Source organism: Tetrao urogallus, assembly GCF_951394365.1.
Source record: "Tetrao urogallus genome assembly, chromosome: 1".
Lineage (NCBI taxonomy): Eukaryota > Metazoa > Chordata > Aves > Galliformes > Phasianidae > Tetrao > Tetrao urogallus.
The window spans coordinates 118,320,110-118,341,756 of record NC_136813.1 but is presented as its reverse complement, the minus strand read 5'-3'; the positions used below and the strand labels follow the sequence as shown (position 1 = coordinate 118,341,756).

Genomic DNA, 21,647 nt, shown 5'->3' with positions numbered 1-21,647 from the left:
GGGGGAACTTGGTAAAATATGTGGAGCCTTAAAATATATTGCTTTCTTTGGAAAGTCCTTACAATGAAACTATAACAGGAGCTTCCAGTGGGTAGATAGGAGCAGCCCTGGAGAAGGTTTCTGTCTTCTGCCCGGGAAGATCAGGCTTGAGTTGGATGGATGAGTGAACAGAGGTGGCAACAAAGGAAAAGCAGGTGAATTGAAAGATTTTGAATCAAAGCACAGATGAAAAACTGGATAAGGGAAAGATCACTGACAAAGCACAGTAAGAGTACCGAGAATCATTTTGCTGGGTAAAGAACAGTCTGGATGGCCGGACCCAAAGTGGTAATAAATGGCGTCACATCCAGATGGCCACCCACCACAAGTGGTGTTCCGCAGGGTTTGGTACTGGGACTTGTCTTGTTTGATATCTTTATTGATGACCTGGATGAGGGCACTGAGTGCACCGCCAGTAAGTTTGCAGATGACACCAAGTTGGCCAGAAGTGTTGATCAGCCTGGGGGTGGTAAGGCCCTGGGGAGCAATCTGTTCAGGCTGGCTTGTATCAGAAACAGTGTTGCTAGCAGAGGCAGGGAAGCAATTGTAGCTCTGTGCTCAACACTGGTGAGGCCTGCACCTGGAGTACTGTGCTCTGTTCTGGGCCTCTCACCATGAGAAAGACATTGAGGACCTGGAACATGTTTGGAAAAGGGCAGTGGAGCTGATGAGGGGTCGTGACAAGCTGATATGTGACAGACCTTGTGAGGAGTGGCAGAGGGAGCTGGGATTGTTCAGCCTAGAGAAGAGGAGGTTCGGGGTGAGCTTATCGCTCTCTGTAACTACCTGAAGGGAGACTGTGGTGGGGTGGAAGTTGGCCTCCTCTCACAATTGGACTAGAGGGAATGTCCTGAAGTCATGGCAGGGCAGGTTCAGGTTAGACATTAGGAAATGGTTCTTTTCTGAGAAAGCGATCAGGTGCTGGAACAGAGCTGTCCAGGGAGGTGATGGAATCGCTGTCCCTGGAGGTGTTCAGGAAACTTTTAGATGTTGTACTGAGGGACATGGGGAATATTGGTAGGTGGACAGTTGGACTGGATGATCTTTGGGGTTTTTTCCAACCTTGGTGATTGTATGATTCTATGATTTTTCACACGTTATGCATAATAGCTGCTTTGGCTCTCATCCAGCGATACAGACAGAATCCAGGCCAGCCACAACTGAGATAAGCTTTTCCTCCTAAGTCCTCATCAGCCTGGGTTAGATTTCACCCATGCCACATCTCCCCCTTAGTACTCCAACACCCCATCACCTGGAATGCCATCTGAATTTAAATGTGGGTGGAAAACTGTACTGTGTGGCCTTTACTCTGCCCTTGGTGGAAATCAGTAAATATTAGCTAGTGTCATTAGCCTGGTAGATATAACAACTTCCCTCCCCTCTTTGGACTTAAGAGCATCTGAGGGGTATACTTAGGATTGCTCCTACCCATCAGTACAGGCAGTTCTCTATCCCAGGAAGATCTTGGCAGCTGTCTGTCCCAGCTCAAGCAATGGGAGCACCAGCACTCCTCTTAGCCTTGACTCTATTCCTAGTTGCAGATGAAGCAAGTCTGGAACTGTGAGACCATCTTGTTTTGATTTTGGAGGGGGGCTTTGTGTATGGATCTGCACTGAAAGATATAGTGCTGAGATGCTGCACTGTTTAGTATCACGGAGCTGCATGGGGGAAATCTTGTTATTAGGTAGACTGAGCAGAAGCAACTCCTACTGGAGTCTCAAACACTGCTGCAGGTAAAAACCCTGGCATTTGCTACTGAAGAAGCTGCTCTAGCAATGTAGTACTGCACACACCAAAAACCTATAGAAGCCACAAATCTTCCCTTTGTTCATCCTGTGCTGGCAGAGGTGAAATTTGGAGTGAAAATGAAGCTTTGGTCACTGAATTTTTACTGTAATTCCTCACACCACCATTTTGTTTCTGTGTACTTGCTATTGAGCAGTTCTGTCCTGGCTAATGGAAAGATGACAAACATGTAAGAGGCATGTTGCCATTTCTGGCTATGGAAAGATATGGAAAGAGAGCTGCATTACAATTCTGCAGCCCTTAGACATTTCTGACCTCTCGTTTCTACCTGTTCATGAAAGCAGCAGAAATGGATTCTGGTCTGACTGTCTCAACATCTGGATGTTTCTAAAAATCTTTTTTTTTTTTCTTTTTTTCCCCCTCTTTCCTCTCCTCCTCTCTTCTAGTCAGTACATGGTAGTGTTCCCTGCTGTCATTCACCATTTCCAAGAGGAGCAGCACTGTATTCACCTCAGCTCTGTCACTGAGGATGTCCACCTGGCTGTAACCTTGGAGTTGGAAACCCAGAGTCAAACAGTGGTGGAAAAGGATGTGGAGAAGCCAGGCACTTTTGAGTGCATCGGTTTCAAGGTGAGTGTAGCTGTGATTGCTGTCTTATCAGTGGATGCTCTTACACTCACTTCAGACAATAGTGCTCTCTTGGCACGCGGTCCTTCTCTGCCTTGCCATGGGCTGCAAACAGGTGAAAAGTATTTCCCTACCAATTCATGCAAAATGCAACAACTTGCAAAACAGGGAATCTTTCACTGTATAAATAAAAAACTGTTCTTTTGATCTGTATTAGCTCATTTCACCCTACTTAAAGGTTGTTGGAAAACATTACAATGGTCTAAACAGCGAGTAAAAGTTAATGTTCGAAAAATCACAGTGCAATTTAATACATAGGAAATACATTCTTTTCATTCTCACTTCCTCAGAAATCTGTCCTTCCAGCTCCAAGAGGATGATTTTACTCCAAGGCTGTATCTGTACGATAAGTTGTAGTTGCAGTCTACATAGACATTGAGCTTGCTTTATGTTACCTGTAATTGGTGGTGATGGTGCTGAATCCACAGTGAACTGAATTTCACCTTGGTAGATATTTTGTTGGTGACTTGACTTCCTGTCACTGAAACCTTGCTGCTGTAGTTAGCTAAACTAGTGAAGTTGAGGCTGTGACATAACTGCAGAACTTCAGTTACATCTTTAGGAGAGCCATGGAGATCTGTCTGATGCTGAGACTATAAGCTTTCTCTGTCTTCCTCAGCACCATACTAAATCAGTACATCTATGTCCTGATTATCCTGTGAAGTCAGCAGAAGCCTAGAAGGGACTGTAGTCACTTTCAGTTCTTACATCAAGAAGGCAAGCATTTGGTGCCAGGCCATAGAAGAACAAGTCCTGGTAATGGAAAGCCAGGGACATTTGTAGTTAGAAACAAAACAAAAAAACAAAACAAAACCTTCATCCAGGTAAGCTCAGTCTTTCTGATAGTGAGATACCCAAAGTTTTTGTCTGACCACTAGCTTGTTTCTCATAACTTCCTTGATCAGTTCCAGATCTGGCCTCCCTGTGATTTTTCCTCATTTGTCAAAGATCTTGCATTTCTGTGAATGGTGAGAATAACACATTTGATTATTCACTCTAACATTCATGAATAAGATGGTACATAGTCAATGAGTATAAAGATGCTATAATTACAAAATAAACAAGAGAGTGTGGCAAAACAGATTACAATAACAGAAAGAGATAGATAGAAAGCTTACCCATGTCCTGAGCCCACTGCAAAACTCCAGAGGAGGGATCTCCAGAAGAGATCCTTTCCCATTTGCAGTCAGCTCTTAAATGGGTCTAGGAGAGATGGAGCAAGGCTCCACCCCTTCCAGCAGCACAGGTGAATTGCCTTCACCTGTGCTCCTGTGGCTGACTCATTGCTCACCTCAGGTGATCAATCAGAGGCTCAGGCAGTGATTCAGCAGTTCCCATACAGATGATGATTGCTTCTTCTCCCATAATATCAAGTTCACTAAAGACAGATTCACGTAGTGGAATTTGGACTCAGGAATTTGAAAGTTGTTTGAGTGAGTTAATGTCTCTCTTCTAGGTTAAGATGAAAAGTCTCTGATGACTCTTTCTGTTTTCTTATATCAATCAACCTAGGTGCCAAAGTTAAATTCGTCGGAAACAGTTGCTTCAGCTACACAAGTAAGACACTTCTCTTGGCTGCCTCTCCTCTCACAAACAGGAATTCCATCTGTCTTGTGTTTGAGCTATACTCAAGGGGGGAGATGCAGGGTGGGAAAGATCATAAGGAGAGGAAAGACATAGAAAGACACAAGCATGATAAGGGGAAAGGCAGAGAAAAAATGAGGAAACTGAGGAATATGGAGTAGACTATGACTAAGGAAAGGAGAGTGGAGGGAAAGAAGGAAGTTGAAGATTTTAGTAGGAAGGGGACCTCAGTTTCTTCTTCAAGCTACTTGAAGTCTTATACAGTTGTTTTTTTCAATTTGACAGTCAGAAGAGGTGATTTTTCTTCATGTCCTGATACACAGCAGTGACAATGTGCTCTTTGAGGGTTACAAGAAGGTTCTGGTCAAGCCCCAGAAAAGCATAATTATGATAGAGACAGACAAGGCCTTCTGCAAACCTGGAGAAACAGGTGAGGAATGAAGGTGAAGAGGAAATGGGGAGCAATGTTCAAAGTAGCAGCTGTATTTGGTGGGATATCTTCATCAAGTGCATCAAGCTAAGCTTGTTGGAACTAGAAGAAAGCAGATCTCTATTTTCAGGATTTCCAGGAACAATGTGTAGCAGCATGCACTCTTATGATCCATGCTGCATCAGATGGTTAGCCTGCTGCTCCTGTGTGTCATTCAGGGGAAATGTGTCTTGTGATGCCTAAAAGGAAAGCCAGAAGTCTCCAAAATATTGGAAAATCTACTGTCATTTTTTGCATACTTGTTTACCTTTAAGTAGACTTTAGATTCACTGCGTAGATGCTGTGTGCTTAGTGCACCTCCAAGTTCTATAAATATGGCGACTTGCTCCAGAGTTTTCACAGTATGAACAGACTGCAGAAAGACAAATGACACTGTTTTATACTTTTTTACAATCTTTCCAGGTAAAATTATTTTCTACAGCATGCATGTATGTATATCTGTATGTTTATCTCCTAGACAAAGTTCTAGGTGGGATGAGATGGGGAGATGTTATAGGATAGGTGATAGAAGAGCTGTTTGGGGGAAGACCAGAATACTGCTGAAGCAAACTAAGAGACACACAAATAACGGAGCAGAGGAAAGGATAAGAGTATTCGTGCAAGCATATATTGCACTCAGAATGCTTTACTCTTTTTCTTTATATTTCCAGTGAAATTTCGAATCATCAACCTTGATGATGACCTTATGATCATTAAAAATGAGGTAAGTATAACCCTGTGCATTTCTAGATGGAGGAGCCTAAGCATGATACACATTGAAATGCTCATGTAAGGCTTCCTGCATGCTTGTTAAATCATAAGGATAAATGATCTTTGAAAGGAAACCACTCATCTATTGGCCTTTTGGAGAAAGACTGCAGTGCAGACTGGAACAGGAGGTTCTAGTAATATCCTCCTCAGACACATAACATAGGATCTGGATGGAGCAGAACTTTTCTGGTGTACTGTTTAAGTCTATACAAAACTGAGCTTGTTTCTCTTTTCTTTTTACAGTATCTTCAGATATGGTTGCAGGTAAGTGACGAATATCTGACCACAGGGAGATGTCCGTCTCTTCCACTGTGCCCTTTCACTCCTAGACTGGGCTGCACCAAAAATGTAACCCAATAAATAAGTCAGTTGGAGACCTTTCTACTTGGTCAGCCTGGGTTCTTCATTCAAACCAGCTCTCTATGATGCACATAGCTGAGCTAGAAACAGTAGCAAATCTCAAAAACCTCAAGCCCTAAAACTGGTCTGTACAGAGCATAAAGCACAAAGCAAAATGATGAATAGATGCAGCACAGCTGCTTGTCTTTCCTAAGGTATTATGGTGTTACCACTTCCCAGTACCTTTACTGACAGCCTTTGCAATTCAAGAGTTTAGTAAAAGGATACTGGAGGGAGAAGGAATCTCACCTGTGGCAAGGGGTACTATTTTCTGAGGCAAGGGTAAGTCTTGGTAGTGCATTCTTGTGCCTGAGTATAGTTGGACTGCCCATCCTGTCAATTTGATTTGGTGGCTCTGAATGCTCTTTCCCAAATAGGATCCTGAAAATAATCGCATTGCTGGATGGCTGAATGTGAAGTCAAGACATGGCATTGTGGATCTATCCTTTCCCCTGGCCTCTGAAGCAGCCCTTGGGAAATATACCATTTCAGTGCAACAAGACATGGCTCAGAAAACATTCAGTGTTAATGAATATGGTAAGACTTACACAGCAGAAGTGAGGAAAAAACACTGTGGATATCTAGAGAAAGATGAGGGTGATGTGGCCGTGTTCATCAGACCTTTTGCTCTGGGAGAAGAGCAGACAGGGGATGTGGTCAGAACCTTCGGAACTCTAGAGGTTCTGCAGCCAGGTAGGGTAAAAGGTTGTAGTCTATCATGTTGTTCTAGCTGTAGCTGGGCCCTGTAATGAGCTCTTGCTGCTGCTCATTGTTTTCTTCTAAGCTAAATATACTGTTCAGCTGCCATAACAGGAGTGGCATCACATCTTAACCCCATTCAGTTGCAGTGATATTTGTAAGAATAAAACCCTGTGCTGTTTATAGTGTTTATGGTTCACTAGGTTGGAGTAGAAAGCAGTTCTTCGTGGAACTGCAGCAGCAGAGGGAGGCACAGGCAAAAGGAGTAAGTTCTGTCACAGCACTGGAATGAGTAAGTGGGAATATTATATTCTTTCCCCTCTGGACTGTAGCTATAGCAGAATTTCTAATTGGTATCACTTTTTTTTTTTTCCCTTGGTCTGTATCTTTCCAACTTCTGTTTGCAGAGCTGACAAAGATTGAATTGAAGTTTGAGCACCCTCCCTTCATCACAGAGGATGAGGAATTTCAGCTGAAACTATGTGGCAAGTAAGTACTGTTGTGATCTGTCCTTTGGCTCCATAATCACCTCCAGATTGTTAGAAGGAGAGAAGTGGCCTATCAGTACAGTGGTTTTACATTAACTTTTTGTTGAGGGAGACAAATCACTCTGTCAAGCTAGTTCTTTTTTATATAAGTCATTTACTATGACACTGAAGGATACTAAGGCTGCTGGTTAGAGGGCACACTTGAGACAGTGGCTTGAAACACATTCCCAATATATGGTAGTGGGATGCAAATTGGTTTTAAGGGATGATGTTTCTGAGCAAGCAAGATACAACACTCTCCTGGGCTCCACTTAACCCTACATAGGGCAGGGGACCTGGTTCAATATTTCTGCTGAAGCAGTTCATCTTCAGATGTGTTTTTCTCTCCTTTGACACAGGTATACCTATGGAAAGCCTGCTCAAGGGAAAATAGATATTACTTTTATCACATTGTTGCAGTATGAAATGCAGGATTTCTCAAATTCTTCTGAGATGAGGAAGCAACAGAGCTGGGTGGGTGAACAAATAAGATAGAGGAAATTATCACCTGATGAAAATGTCTATTTGTCTGTCCGTCCCTTTAACCTGCCTGATTGCATCCCTAATGCGCAGAAATCTGTTTAATGTAGTTTCTTCCTACTTGTTAGATGTATAGATCAGACAATTTATCTTCCTGTGACTTTACTGCTCAAATACTGTTTTGGCTGCCCATATCTGACTCACTGTTTCAGGAGAAGGTGTAAGCTCTTTAAAAGTAATAGTGTCTTTGGTCTTTCAAGGAGTTTGTATGATATTATGTAGAATTAAATCACTAGTCTATTCAGCCCTGTGTCTGCTCCCACCAACGCATGTGGTATCAGAGCATTAAGTCACAGACTCGATGCACTATTTGTTGCACTGTTCATACAGTTTATAGATCATCTTAAACTTACCAGTGTCCTGTCAAAGATTATGCCCAGTGTTAGTTACACTTTTTTGCACATCTATGCTCATTATATGCTTGTGGTTAAGCTGCAAGCCTAGTTTTTCTTACAGCTTTCAGGTGCATCTTTTTGAGGCTGAAAGTCACAATAAAACATTTTTAAATATCACGTCAGCTAGCAACAAGTCTGAATAGAAAAATCCAGATGGATTGCTGCAATATTAAAAATTCATCCAGTAGCAAATTATCTCCATCTGAAACGCTGTAATCTTAGCTGTGCAAAACGCCAAACGAGTGCCAGCTTCCTCTCACACATCATGCAATAATCCCTGCAAGGTTCTCAAGAGAACTCAACAGGCCCAATTAAAAACACTTTGTTCACCCCACCTCTCATGGCAGACTGTCTGTACCAAGTCGCTGTTTAATGCTTGGCACAGCTCTTGAAATCTGTAACTGGCTGGATGCCAATTTTTAAAATAGTCACATCAGAGAGACAGTTGTGATTGGAATGCCATCATGTCAGCCTTTATTCACAACGGCCAAAAGATTTTAGGGAGGAGGCTACCTCTAATTCAGATGGAAACACAGTCACTCAGGTGCAGGATCTGGGCTTAGTGCAGTCTCCTTCTGAGTTTGTTTTAGACTTAATTAACCAAAACTGTATAATTTAACTGAAGAACTTTTTAAATGCCATATTTTTTTTAAATCCAAGTGTGTGAGTTTCTTCTCTTGCTGTTATCCATGATGGATTTGTGCAGTTATAGATTTTGAGCTTCCTTCTGTTCCATAAGTATTTAGAAATATTTCTTTAGGATTACCCACCATATATGAAACGGCTCCTCTACCTCCAGATCATCTTTCTGTTTGTGTTTCCATTTCTCCAGACAGACAAAAATGGTTGTGCTGAATTTACAGTAAAGACAAAGGCTCTGGAATTAAATGAATCTGACAACTACATAATTTTGATAGGAGAAATGGAGGAAATTGGAACAGGTACTGGAGAATATGTGAAAAGTTTCATAATTCGCAGCAGGCTTCATTCTTTGTTTCAAATTTTTTTTGGCTTTGACCTTCCTGCAGTAGTTCTGTCTTCCATCATGATGATGGTCTCTATTCTAGTACTTCTTCTATCTATTATTACCAGATTTCCCAATCCTCTCTACCCTTCATCTCCACATCTACCTACTAGTGGATGTCATTTTAGTGATTGCCTGAACAGCAAGGTGCTTCTTAGCTAGTTGCAAAGCCCTGGAAAAGTCATGGAAAAAACCCTCACAGTTCTTTTTAATTGTAGTGCACCATCCTGACAAGCAGTTTGTACCCAAAATCTCATCCTCTCTTTTCCTAAACCTCAGGCAAGTCTGCTTATGTACACTTCTGCTGTCAGGAATCTCATTCTGCTCCTTTTTGGTCTGCCACAATATTGACTATAAAGTGGTAGGTTCTCAGCATGAATGTTAATGTCCCATTGATGTGACAACTGGAGGTGTCCATTTTTTGGAGTGCCACACTGTGAGTGGGATTCTTCAGGCCACTTTTAGGCACCTATGGTAGTAGTTGTCTATAAGTAAAAATGATCTGATTTCCCTTAATCAGCAATAAAGAGAAATAGGTGCTTATATGCACCCCCTCATAATGCAGATGTCCCCCAAAAGACTGAAGGAATTACACACTAGCACAATGTATTTTCTTTTCTAAATTTGAATGCTGTATATGGCTTGGAAGTATCATCTTGTCTTCTGCTTCTTTAAGAGCACTGCTAGAGTTTAATAGATTTGTTCTCTCGCTAAATAGGAGCACAGACTAAAGATTTTTCTGGAATTTCTATTGTGACAAGAATGAAATCTATAGAGTTTATCAATCTCCAACCATTCTACAAACGTGGACTACCATACACAGGGCAGGTAACCCCCATGTGTCCCTTCTCTGAGGATACATCACAGGTCTTGTTTTCTGTTGGCAGAAGGAAGCAATCTTTAGTCTATGACTGAAGCCCTCTATAAAAGCAATTTCTATTTATGACCCTAACCTAGCAATTTCCCTGGACAGGAATTTTAGGACCAGCTGCAGTCTCTGCAAGGCTCTTCAGGAGCAGCTCTTGAAATAGACATAGCTCTAGTCTATGTGGTATAAAGATATGGGTGTGGTGGAAGCAGGGAGATACTACTTCCTGTACAGCCTGTGGACAGCCATGCAAGTGGTAATTGCAACTTGGCAAATCACTAAAGCTTTGTGTATCTAATCATATCTATTCACTAACAGTCATTTCTGATTCAAGTTCCCAGGATGATGCTAGGACAGCTGTCCCACTGGGGCTAAAAACAGTTCTATCTGGGCCAGTACTAACTATAGCATGAACAAAAGAAAGAAACAGCAACAGTTAAGTGGCTGGAGACAAGACAAGACTTAGTCTTCTAAGATTTTGGAGCATTGTCCAGGCTTAGGATTTGAGGAAATTTCCTTTTCCACTTCCAATGTATGTGTGTTTTTTGGCTACACTAGCCTTTATTTCTGGTTTTGAACTGCTATGCATAAATCCATATTTTATTTGGATCCTTCCATTCTGTATGAAACATAGAAGGATTTGGAAGGACTAATGATAGAGAGAAAAAAAAAAAAAAGTATTAAGTACAGATAGAACCTTGGAGTGGAGTACAATGGGAGTACTAACTTCCTACTTTTGTCTGCAGATGTTCTGCCACAGTAATAACTCTGCCCTCCGAAATGAAATGGTCTACCTAACAATTGATGTAAATGATGAGAAGACACACCTGTCATTCCTCACAGATGAGGAAGGGAAAGTCCACTTCTCATTGAATACCACCAGCTGGAACAGCTCACTTGTTTCATTGAAGGTGAGCATCAGCCACAGAAAAAAAAGATCAGTGAAATAAGGAGGGATGGAAAAGAAAGTGGAAGACATCTGAGGTGTAACGCACAGGCTTCTGGCTCCTGATCTCATCTGACTATATCTGTAGAAGCATCTTTAATTACTCTCTGATTCCATCTTCCCCGAGAGACAAGAGGCTTTGTTGAAACAGTTCAGCTAAACACTCATCAAAGGTGCTCTGCTGTCCTGAGCTGGAGCATGATCCTAATCCATCTTTTGTATCCCTCTCACTTTTCTAAAAGTGAGTGACTTCACTAAAATCATTCTTTAATCTGACCACTTCCTCAGATGAAATCTCTCCTTTTTCTCTGGGATGTGCTGGAGATGGCTCAGCAGAACTGCAGTTGACATCTGTCTTTGCTGAAGTCCAAATCAAGCGGCTGCTGTCTCCCTGCAGCAGCACATATCTTATTCAGGCTCAGCCTGGCAGGTAGCTATTCTTGACCTCCTTTCCAAAACCACACTTTGAAGCACGTGTATACTCTTCACAACTTCTGAATTCATTGTATCCAGCCTGGCAGTACCTGTGTATTCCCACTATCTGTATTCTTGCAGATGGTATGGGATTCATGAGCCAGTAATGTGCCCTCACAGCCCAGAACGCTACCCATATCTTGGGCTGTATCAAAAGAAGCATGGCCAGCAGGTTGAGGGAGGTGATCCTGCCCCTTTACTCTGCACTGGTGAGAACTCTCCTGGAGTATTGCATCCAAATGTGGAGTCCTCAGTACAAGAGAGACATGGATCTGTTGGAGCACATCCAGAGGAGGGCCACAAAAATGATCCAAGGAATGGAACACCTCTCCTTTGAGACAGGCTGAGAGAGCTGGGGCTGTTCAGCCTGGAGAAGAGAAGGCTCTGAGGTGACCTGGTAGTGGACAGGGGAAGCTACAGGAAAGTAGAGGGGAGCTACAGGAAAGAAGGGGACAGAATCTTTAGCAGGGTCTGTGGTGATAGAACAAGAGGAAATATCTTCAAGTTCTGAGAGGGTAGATTTAGGTTGGATATATGGAAAAAGTCTTTCACAATGAGGGTGGTGAGGCACTGCAACAGGCTGCCCAGGTATGTGGTTGATGCCCTATCCATGGATACTTTCAAGGCAAGGCTGGATCATGCCTTGGGCACCCTAATTTTGCAGTGCATGTCCCTGTTCATTGCAGGGGCATTGGACTAGATGATCTTCAGATGTCTCTTCAAACTCTAAGGATTCTATGATTCTATGACTCTATGATTTTATGTTTTCTCCTGAGGCAACAGTCTATCCATGGTGAAGTTTCCTAATTTTGTTTGGGCTCTGTAATCTTTTCAAGCAGGCTCTAGGTTTTGTTCATAGGCTCACAGCTATTATTCACAAAGTCCTAGATTCTCTGCAAGGAATAGAGTTTCATCATGCAAAGGTTCTCTTGCTGCCTGTTATACTTCAGGGCATATAATGAGAAATACTAAGAGAAAATTTGGGTGTTATATTCATGGTAGATGGTTAAAAGTTGATGCTGTGTGTCCTTACAAAGATATAGAAGGAAAAGGAAGATTGGGACAAAATATTAAATACTTTTATTAAAAAAATATTAAATTAAAAAATTTTTGCTAAAACTTCATAAGAGACAGTGTTATTGACTTCAGTATTGACCTTACACAAAAGAAGTTTTGAAACATACCAGATATGTAATCTGCCAAGTAGCTCAGGTACAATCTTAGTGTTTTCAGTTGTCTCAAGCTCTTGTCATGTCATACCGATTGCTTATTCATGTTTTTGTACTCCGAAGGGCACCTACTACCTTGAAAATTACCATGGACAATTTTGAGCAGAACTCAGGGATTGGGGAGAGCTTCCACTGGCTGAAACCCTTCTACTCTGAGAGCAACAGCTTCCTTGAGATCAAGGCCAGGAATGATGTGATGCCCTGTGATCAAGAGCAGAACGTGCAAGTGGACTATATCCTTAACCAGAATAAACTCAGCTCTGGAACAGACCACATTGATTTCTACTATCTAGTAAGCAAAGAAGACATCTGAATCTCAGGGCAAGACCATACTGCTATTTTGTCCTTTTCACAATAACATGTAGATACTATTAGGAAATGTTAAACTTATCTGAGGCCAGTAAAACTGCTTTGTTTTGCCCAGTGCTCTTCAACATCTTTATCAATGACTTAGACAATGAAATTGAGTTCACCCTCAGCAAATATGCAGATGACACCAAGCTAAGCAATGCAGTCAGTATGTTGGAGGGAAGGGAAGCCATCCAGAGGGACCTGGACAGGCTGGAGAAGTGGGCCCCTTTTAACCTAATGAAGTTCAACAAGGCCAAGTGAAAGGTGCTGAACTTGGGCCAGGACAGTCCCAGGTATTTATACAAACTGGGTGAAGAACCCCTTGAGAGCAGCAATGGCAGATGACTGCCATTTAGTCTAGTATTTATTATCTTCACATGGGTAGCACTGAAAGACTGGACTGGTTTCTATCCAATAGAGTGCTCCAGACTTCCAACTGTGTGAGGTAGCTGACCTCTCCTTGTCTATATCTGTACAGGAAAAAAAAAAAAATCGAAACTGCACAGTATACTAATGTACTGCAGAGGTATATGAACATGTGCTGATGAAGTCCGCTTACAGGAAAGTGAATCCAAAGCAAGAGTCTGGCTACAACTTAGCTGTGATGTCATGATTATCTGTTACTGAACTGATGAGTACCAGTTACTGAACTGGGCACATTGTTAAGGTAAAAAAAAAAAATTGTATCTTAGTAACATGAAGATCTGATTCCACTGGTGCTTAATAGCAGCTGCTGGTGCTAGACTCTGGCTACGTAAGTAGCCACTTCTCATGGCCTAACAAACACCTCTGAATTCCCTTGCCAGAGATGCTATCAACATCTTTGCTGACGAGATTTTTAGGGCACGTCCTACCAGAAGAGCTTCTGTGACAGTAACCGTCAGACATTTCCTTCTCTCCCCTTTCATTCTGTTGACATTCTCATGCTTGCAGAATTCAGGCCCTTCAATGGCTCTTCTTTTTGCTCTTCAGGTGATAGCCAAAGGCAGGATCCTTTTCAGTGGAAAGAAGCAGGTGCCAATCCCGCAGCATGAGAGTGAGTACCTCATGAAAGTTATGCGCACATCTCAGGAAAGCGTGACTGCCAAACAATGCCAAATACTATACATGTTACTATTAACCACAGGCAGGGGTTATTGAAAGAGTTGTTAGACTGTGGTCCACCTTATTAGATCAACACAGTTACCATTATGATTGGTGCAGTGGCCTTCCAGGTGAGTGTCCTTCTCCAGTCTTGTCTAATTGATCTAATTAGATCTAATTGATCTAATTCCTGACCTTGTGACTTTGCTGCTAGCTTATATCTTTGAGAAGATACAAAATTTTGTAGTTCATCTGCTTACATAATGTGCAGGAGGAGGGAAGAGAGATATTTTTGCCAACCTTGAGGATTGGCTACTATTCTAAAATTATTGTTAATCTGCAATCTGTGGCACTGTATGAAGTGTTCCTGTTTACAGGTAGAAAATAATGAATTCCCTCTTCTGATTCCTGTCTCCAGTCAGCTGATTCTAAATAGCATGGATTCAAGTGAGTCCTTTTCCTCTCTTCTTTTCTCTTCTTTCCTGCATTGTACAGATCTGCATGGTTCCTTCTCATTAACTCTAACTATTGGCAATGACTTCCTGCCTGACATCAAGCTTCTAGTGTACACACTCTTCTTGGATGGACAAGTAGTGGCTGATGTGGAAGAGTTTCAAGTAGCCAAGTGCTTTAGACACAAGGTGAGTAGAAATGCAAAATGGAAGAAGAGGACAATCACATCACTGATATTCTCTGGTCTGTTGTCGTTTCTGGTTCTGTTTTATCTTTATTCAAAAGGTGTAAATTGGATACCTGCTAAAACAAATGTCCAGTATTTTTTGTCTGAGAAACAAAATAAGTAACCTCATTTTTCTCTAAATTCCTAGTTTTGCCCTCCCCTGCACTGAGTGGCAAGCCCCTCCCAATGAGTAAATCATGCCCCTTTGAACACTGTTTTCTCCCTACATTCCCCAGTGATCTGAAAGCACAGTGTCCTCTATGCTCTCCCCAATGTAAAGAGAATTCTGCTAACCTAGCTACAGAAGAATTCTCACTGCCTAGGCTGTCTTGAATCAGCAGGAGGTGGCTGCAAAGAAGTAGGGGAATTATGACTGGGCTGTGTACGTTGCAGCTCCAGCAACCTTTCCAGTGGTTTTCCAGGATGGACTCTCTCCGCATCTCATCCCTTCCCTATTCTCTTTCACTCCACTGCCCATACACCTAAGACTCTCTAATGATAAGTGCCTGATCCTATCTTCTTTTGCAGGTGGAATTGGACTACTCAAGCAAGCAGGAAGTCCCAGGGTCAAAAGTCAGTCTGAATCTCAAAGCTGCTCCAGGATCCCTCTGCTCTGTCCAATCTGTTGACAAAAGCGTCCTCCTGATGGAGAACAATACTCTAACAGCAGACACAGTGAGTACAGCCTGCCATGACTAGCACCCTAATGTCTGCCTGCCTTCCGTCTCCGTGCTTTGACAGGAGGCTCCTGGAAGGAGAAGGCCCATAGGCCATTCCTAGGCCCAGATGCATTGTTATGTGGCTGCTCTGGCATTCTCTCTCCTAGGTCTTTTCTGAGTAGTTACGTGTTCTTCATGTTCCTACTGCATTTGCCTTGTGCTTTGAATCTCAACCTGGAGAGTGATGGAAACTGTGCACCACTGCCAGGGTAGGTCAGGAGAGCAGCTTCAAAGAGATGCTGGTGCTTACTGCTTAGAGGAAAAGTTCTTTTCTCACATAAACCTTCCTTTCTCTTCTTCTGTCTGCTACCAGGCAGAGAGGCTAAGCTAATCTTAAGTATGTTCTGAATTTTGAATAGTCCTTTGTGAAGTCAGGAGCTGGACTCGATGATCCTTGTGGGCCCTTTCCAACTCAGGGTAGTCTACAATTAAAAAATCGATTTTATGCTGGTAGGGCCCTTGTGTCCTTTTATCTCAGGTATTGCTGAATTATAACTGCATGACTCAGGCTGAGCATCAAGCAGTTCTTTAGAAAACAGAAGCCAGGGGACAAAACCCATGCTGGCCATGAGGTGACTGGTGAAAAGTGGCCAGGATTTTGTTGGCACCCAGGTGCATTTTGAGAATAATTCTGAGAAGATTTGAAGAAACTTATCCTTAAAGCAGTGCTGTGGTTCAATGGAATGAATTTAAGACTTATTAGAACAAAAACATTGCAAGAACTGAAAATTTAGAAGTGTACCAGAGATGATACACATGGGTATGCCTCATACAAAGTTGTAAGATAAGTTAGAGTAGGCCAGCCTGTTACAAAGAACCCTCATCCAAATCTGGAAGGACTTACTGCAGCTGTAGGTAGGCACCTCAGTGTGATCTAGTGTTCTCTTTTACAGGAATGCTGTTCTAAGGCACAGCACTTACTTCTAACAGATATATTAAATAATACTCATCAAATTTATAAGTCAGATATGCCAATGCCTTGCACTCAAACTGAGATGTGTCTTATCCGGATTTTGCACCTTAGAGTTAAAAGGCTTGAACTACCAGAGTTGAAGATCTTGAGCCTAAGGGTTTCTTGCCTACATCTACTCCTTGGGCCTCATGTCCTTAAGCATAAAATGGCTCAGTGCCAACTTTGTCAACTATGAAGATTTATGAAATAAAATATAGGGCTATAGTCCAAATATTTGGCTCATTCACACAATCTTGTTGGCCAGTTCCTCATAAAGACCTCTGTTTTTCCTTTGCAGTTATATAAGAAGGTTTTTGATGACAGTTTTACAATTGGAGGACGAGGGTTCCCTTATCACCTGGAAGATTTTGATGCATACCCTTGTCTGCCCCAGCAATCCAGTCTCATTAAAAAGACTCAGATGGGAGCACCATGGTACCAAAGTGATGCTGATGTTTTTAATTTGTTTAAGGTGAGACTCTGCACTTGTGTCAAACTTTTCCTGAACCAGTGATTGCCACTGTGCCATCCTGAATGCCTACAAATATTTAGCCTTAGTAAACTTCAACTTCCCTGTCATTCATTGCTACAAGTTATCTGTGTCATGTTTTAATCCAGTGTGCCCACACTCACTTGGGGATTATGGGGAAAGTTAAAATTTAGGAGTAAGGACAATGCATTCCTCATGCACTGCTCAGAGTTGTAGAATAATAGAATGGCATGGAAGGAACTTTAAAGATCACCTAATTCCTACCTCTCTGTCATGGTTACCAATAACTAGATCAGGCTGCCCAGGGCTCCATCCAACTTGGCTTTGAGCACCTTCAGAGATGGGACATCCACAACTCTAGGCAATCTGTTTTAAAGCCTCATCACACTCTGAAGAAAGAATTTCTTCCTAACATCTAGCCTACATGTCACCTCTTCTAGATTAAAGTCATTCCCCTTTGTCCTATTACTATCAGACCACATAAAAAATCGGTCAGCTTCCTGTTCATAAGCTCCCCTCACTTACTGGAAAGCCAGAATATGGTCTCCCCAGAGCCTTCTCTTCTCCACGCTGAATAATCCCAACTCCCTCTGCCTTTCTTCAAGGGAGAAGTGTTTCTTCCTTTGATCATCTTTATGATCTTCCTCTTGACCTGCTCCAACACCTCCCTGTCTTTCTTGTGATGAGGGCCCCAGACCTGAATGCAGTACTCCAGACAGGGCCTCACAAGGGCAGAGTAGAGGGGGACAATTAGCTTCCTTGCCCTGCTATCCATGCCTCTTTTGATGCAGCCCAGGATACAGCTGGCCTTCGAGGCTGCAAGTACACACTGCTGGCTCGTGTCCAGTTTCTTGTCAACCAGAACCCTCAAGTCCTTGTCCACAGGGCTGCTCTCAATGTCTATGTATATGTATACAAACAAGCAGAATCTTAAAGTTTTTTAGCTACCAACAACTGCCTTATGAAACTTGCTATAATATGAAAATATCTCAAGATATTTTCAACATTCCTTATTGCCTGTTATTTACCACTGATTTACTCTCTTTACTGTTTTCCCAGTTACTGCGCATGAAAATATTTACCAATACTAAAATCAAGAAACCAGTTTCCTGTGTGCAACAAAACTTTGAGAGAAAGATGTTATCTAATACAGACAGTGTTGTGGGTAAGCGTATGGGATCTAGTGAATCATGGCCTGAACCTCTGATTGATCACCTGAGGTGAGCAATGAGTCAGCCATGGGAGCACAGGTAAAGGCAATTCACCTGTGCTGCTAGAAGGGGTGGAGCCTGGCTGCACCTCTCCTAGACCTATTTAAGAGCTGGCTACCAGAGGGGAAGGATCTCTTCTGGAGATCCGCTCTGCAGGAGTTTCATAAGCAAGCCCAGGATATGAGTAAGCTTTCTATCTATACTCTTTTTGTTATTATAATTTGCTTTGCCTGACTCTCATGTTTATTTTGTAATTATAACATCTTAATGTTAATTTATTGTACAGTAAGGAATGAGAATTTCAAACTCATTGAGTGAACGGACTCTCCTCTCCTAATCCCAACCAGGCTGCTGCTGAGATGTCTGACTTCCACCCTGCTGTGTTTCTCTTTTTTGTGTGTATGAAAGAAATTATGTTTGTGTCCAGTCTAGGTAACCCAGTTAATCAATAATAGTTAAAAGCTCAAATCTGTGTCCCTTATTAGCTGTCCTTGGGTTCTGTAGTCTTCACAGAAAACGTGGCTTGCTCTCCACAAGTATTTTCACAGACTTTTTAAAATGGCGTGACTCCAATTAAGTATTCTATCTCCTTCGTATTCCATACCATAACTTGCTGTATTTGTCAGTCTGAGCCTCAGACCAAAATCCATTCACCTCTTTCTCCCTAAAATTGTGTTCCCTAAAGATACAGACTCTGGGACATACTCTCACTGAAAAGCTAACCCTGTATACACAGATAATATATGGTTTATGCTAGATTGCCTATGAATGAAGAAGTAATTTCACCTGTTGTGACTTATACTTTTTTCTGATGTATTACTTGCTTTTCTGCAGACAGTCATGTTGTTCATGCCAGTCTTATCCCTCAGTCAGATGACGCAAAGAAGCCCAAACCACGGACATATTTTCCAGAAACTTGGATTTGGGATTTAGTCTCTGTCAGGTTGGTAATAGCCTCTGCCTGCCTTTTTCAGAGATCTTTGGAAACTTCTGACTGCTTCTAAACAAGTTTTCTCTTTCCTCCTGCTGTAGTGGTGAAGGTCAAGCATCTCTCCAAGTTACTGTACCTACGCTATTACAGAATGGAATGCCAATGTCTTCTGTGTTGCTGATAGTGGCTTTGGGATTTCTCATTCAGCTACACTTAGGGTCTTCCAGCCTTTCTTTGTAGACCTGTCTCTGCCATATTCTGTGATACAAGGAGAGATTTTCAGCCTGAAAGCCACTGTCTTCAACTACCTCGAGGGCTGTATCCAAGTGAGTATTTCCCAGTCCCATATGTTATGTTAGAGCAAGAGTAAAAGCCTAAAGGCAAGCTATTAGCTATATACTGGTATCTAGGACACAAAACACAGTCTCATTTTTGTGACTCATGATGTTTGTTCCTTTGATCAGTGCCTGGTGCTAATTCTATGCCAATGTATGTTTGTATGCCTCAACACGTTCAGGTGCATAGAGACTCCAGAACTAAAGGTGGATGCCTGTCCAGGCTGCCAGTTCACCAGCTGCCTCTGTGCCGATGAAGCAAAAATCTTTGCGTGGAATGTGACAGCCACTAGACTGGGTGAGGTTAAGCAGAGGGATGTGTGGTAGCTAGTGGGAGGAGGTGTGAAATTTGCCTACCCCTCTGTTTGGTTCCACCACCTGTATGTACAGAACTCTGCTGCAAGTGCTCAGTGATGCACTCTCGTGCTTCTTGCAGGCAAAGTGAATATCACTGTGAGCAGTGTGGCAAAAGATTCGCATAATCTGTGTGATAACAGGGTTGCTGTGACACCATTGCAAGGAAAGACAGACGCAGTGGTAAAACCTTTGATTATGAAGGTTAGTCAGATCAATGATGGAGAATACCTGGGGACAGTTTATTATCCCATGAAGCATTAGCAAGAGGAAGTTTAGATCTTTCTTGGAAACAGACAGGCCTACAGAGGCATGGAGACTTCCTTTCCTACCTTCTGAACCACTCTTTCTCCACTTGCAGCCAGGAGGCATTCTACAAGAGAAGACCCAAAATGCCTTTCTCTGTGCTACAGGTATAAAACATAATTCACTGACTGCTATCAGGATGGAAGGGATGGGACTACTGCAGGTACCCAGAGGTGGGGGGAATTTGTCCAAGAATGAGCACCTGTGCCATGCCTGAGAGAACAACTGTAGTTTCCTCATATCTATCTTCCGCCTGGCGTTTCCTGTATGAGGCACATATTTTCAGATCTCAGCTTTCATACTCAGTCTTGTGGGGTCCCCTTTGGGTTGTCTCAATTGAGTGAGATAACTCTTCCGTTGAGTAAATTTCTGGCTTTTCCCTTCCTTAGATAACACAGTCTCGGAAGAATTCTCCCTGACCCTGCCTGCAGAAACACTGGAGGGATCTGGCCGAGCCACTTTATCTGTGATTGGTGATAAAGGCTTTCCTTGCTCTTGGGCCCTAGTGGGAAAAGATTGCACAGTGCTTTGGCCTGTTCCCAGTTCCCCACAAGATAATCTGAAGAGTGTGATGATGGCCTTAGAAATGTGTATCAAGTAATCTTTTTCAGCAGTTATTCCTTTCATATGGAAGGATCTTAGGATCCCAAGTGTCTGGAGAAGAAGGAGCAAAACACGATATCTCCTCTTGATGTCTCTCAATCATCCACCTAAAGCAACCAATAACATCTCTCTGGCTTATCATTTGGCTGGCCTCTATAATTCTTTTCCTTCCTTGATACCTCAGGAATGACAGTTCTCTTAGAATTTCCTCAGATCCCCTGAAGTTTAGCATTCCCTGCCTCTTCCCAGAATGATACGACTTCCTTTGCTATTCTGGACTTATACAGGAGGGGCAGGAAGAAATCTAATTGTGATATCACACACATCAGTTTCATGAGGGCCTTTTCTTCAGGATTCCAGTAGAGCTTAGAGAAGGCAGGAGTCCTTTCATTTTATATCGCTGAATACTTTTCTTTCTCCTTACTTTCCACCTCATATTTTAGGGGATATCATGGGCCCGGCACTTCAAAATTTAGGTCAGCTGCTTAAGATGCCATTTGGCTGTGGTGAACAGAACATGGTTCAGTTTGCACCAAACATCTTCATACTCCAGTACTTGAAGAAGACTAAACAATTGGACCCGGGAAATTGAAGTTATGGCACTCTATTGCCTGAGAACTGGTAAATGTTGTCCTTTCTTCTATTTTTTGGGGGGAAAAAAAAAAGTGCTGTAAATGTAAATCTGTAAATTTGTTTAATGTGTGAGTGCAAGATGAGTGGAAGCAATGCCAGAGTTGTGCCAAAGAAAGAGATCACTGAGTATAAGGAAATGGTTTCAAAAAAGGTAAAGCATCTTTTTGAAGAATCATTATTTCTGTCTGTGGATATTATTGAAGCCTATTTTTCTCAGGAGGGTGTAGGTAATTATTTCCATTATACTGTGATGCCTGTATTTCATTCTCTTATCAATCTGATGCACATACAGTTCCTTGTGGAAACAGGGTAACAGTTGCTACTAACTGGAATAAGGGGTGGCCATAGCAGATAATTATTTAGTTAGTGTTTGCTTATGTCTGATATAACCCAAATTTAATACAGTGCTAGTGTCTTATTTTGCAAAGTACACCATATTAGGATTTCTCTTTGTCCCTTCTGAGAAAAGCCTTTTTAGCCATTCCTACTAATCTTTCTGTTCACAGTACGGTGTCAGTGTTGCTTGGAAAGTGTGGGGAGGTGAAATGGCTGAGCATGTCTCTACTCTGCAAAATCAGCTAATAATGTAGAGTAGCTGCATGG

The 21,647-nt window shown here is 42.2% G+C and overlaps 1 protein-coding gene across 1 annotated transcript in view; it reads left to right on the top strand.

The window, feature by feature from the left end:
- Positions 1-1,531: 1,531 nt before the first annotated feature.
- Positions 1,532-21,647, top strand: part of LOC306958767 (alpha-2-macroglobulin-like protein 1) — a gene marked incomplete at both ends in the record, with an annotated part of 40,411 nt that continues 20,295 nt past the window's right edge. The window contains 28 exon segments of the mRNA XM_079550356.1: positions 1,532-1,599; positions 2,232-2,415; positions 3,985-4,029; positions 4,342-4,486; positions 5,197-5,249; positions 5,540-5,560; positions 6,073-6,232; positions 6,802-6,883; positions 7,281-7,395; positions 8,689-8,797; positions 9,599-9,708; positions 10,495-10,659; positions 12,461-12,480; positions 12,482-12,689; positions 13,721-13,784; positions 14,327-14,472; positions 15,039-15,185; positions 16,480-16,653; positions 17,731-17,836; positions 18,717-18,825; positions 18,915-18,949; positions 18,952-19,153; positions 19,331-19,446; positions 19,585-19,706; positions 19,864-19,915; positions 20,198-20,281; positions 20,855-20,994; positions 20,996-21,032. Of these exon segments, the coding sequence (XP_079406482.1) occupies positions 1,532-1,599; positions 2,232-2,415; positions 3,985-4,029; positions 4,342-4,486; positions 5,197-5,249; positions 5,540-5,560; positions 6,073-6,232; positions 6,802-6,883; positions 7,281-7,395; positions 8,689-8,797; positions 9,599-9,708; positions 10,495-10,659; positions 12,461-12,480; positions 12,482-12,689; positions 13,721-13,784; positions 14,327-14,472; positions 15,039-15,185; positions 16,480-16,653; positions 17,731-17,836; positions 18,717-18,825; positions 18,915-18,949; positions 18,952-19,153; positions 19,331-19,446; positions 19,585-19,706; positions 19,864-19,915; positions 20,198-20,281; positions 20,855-20,994; positions 20,996-21,032 (3,019 nt within the window).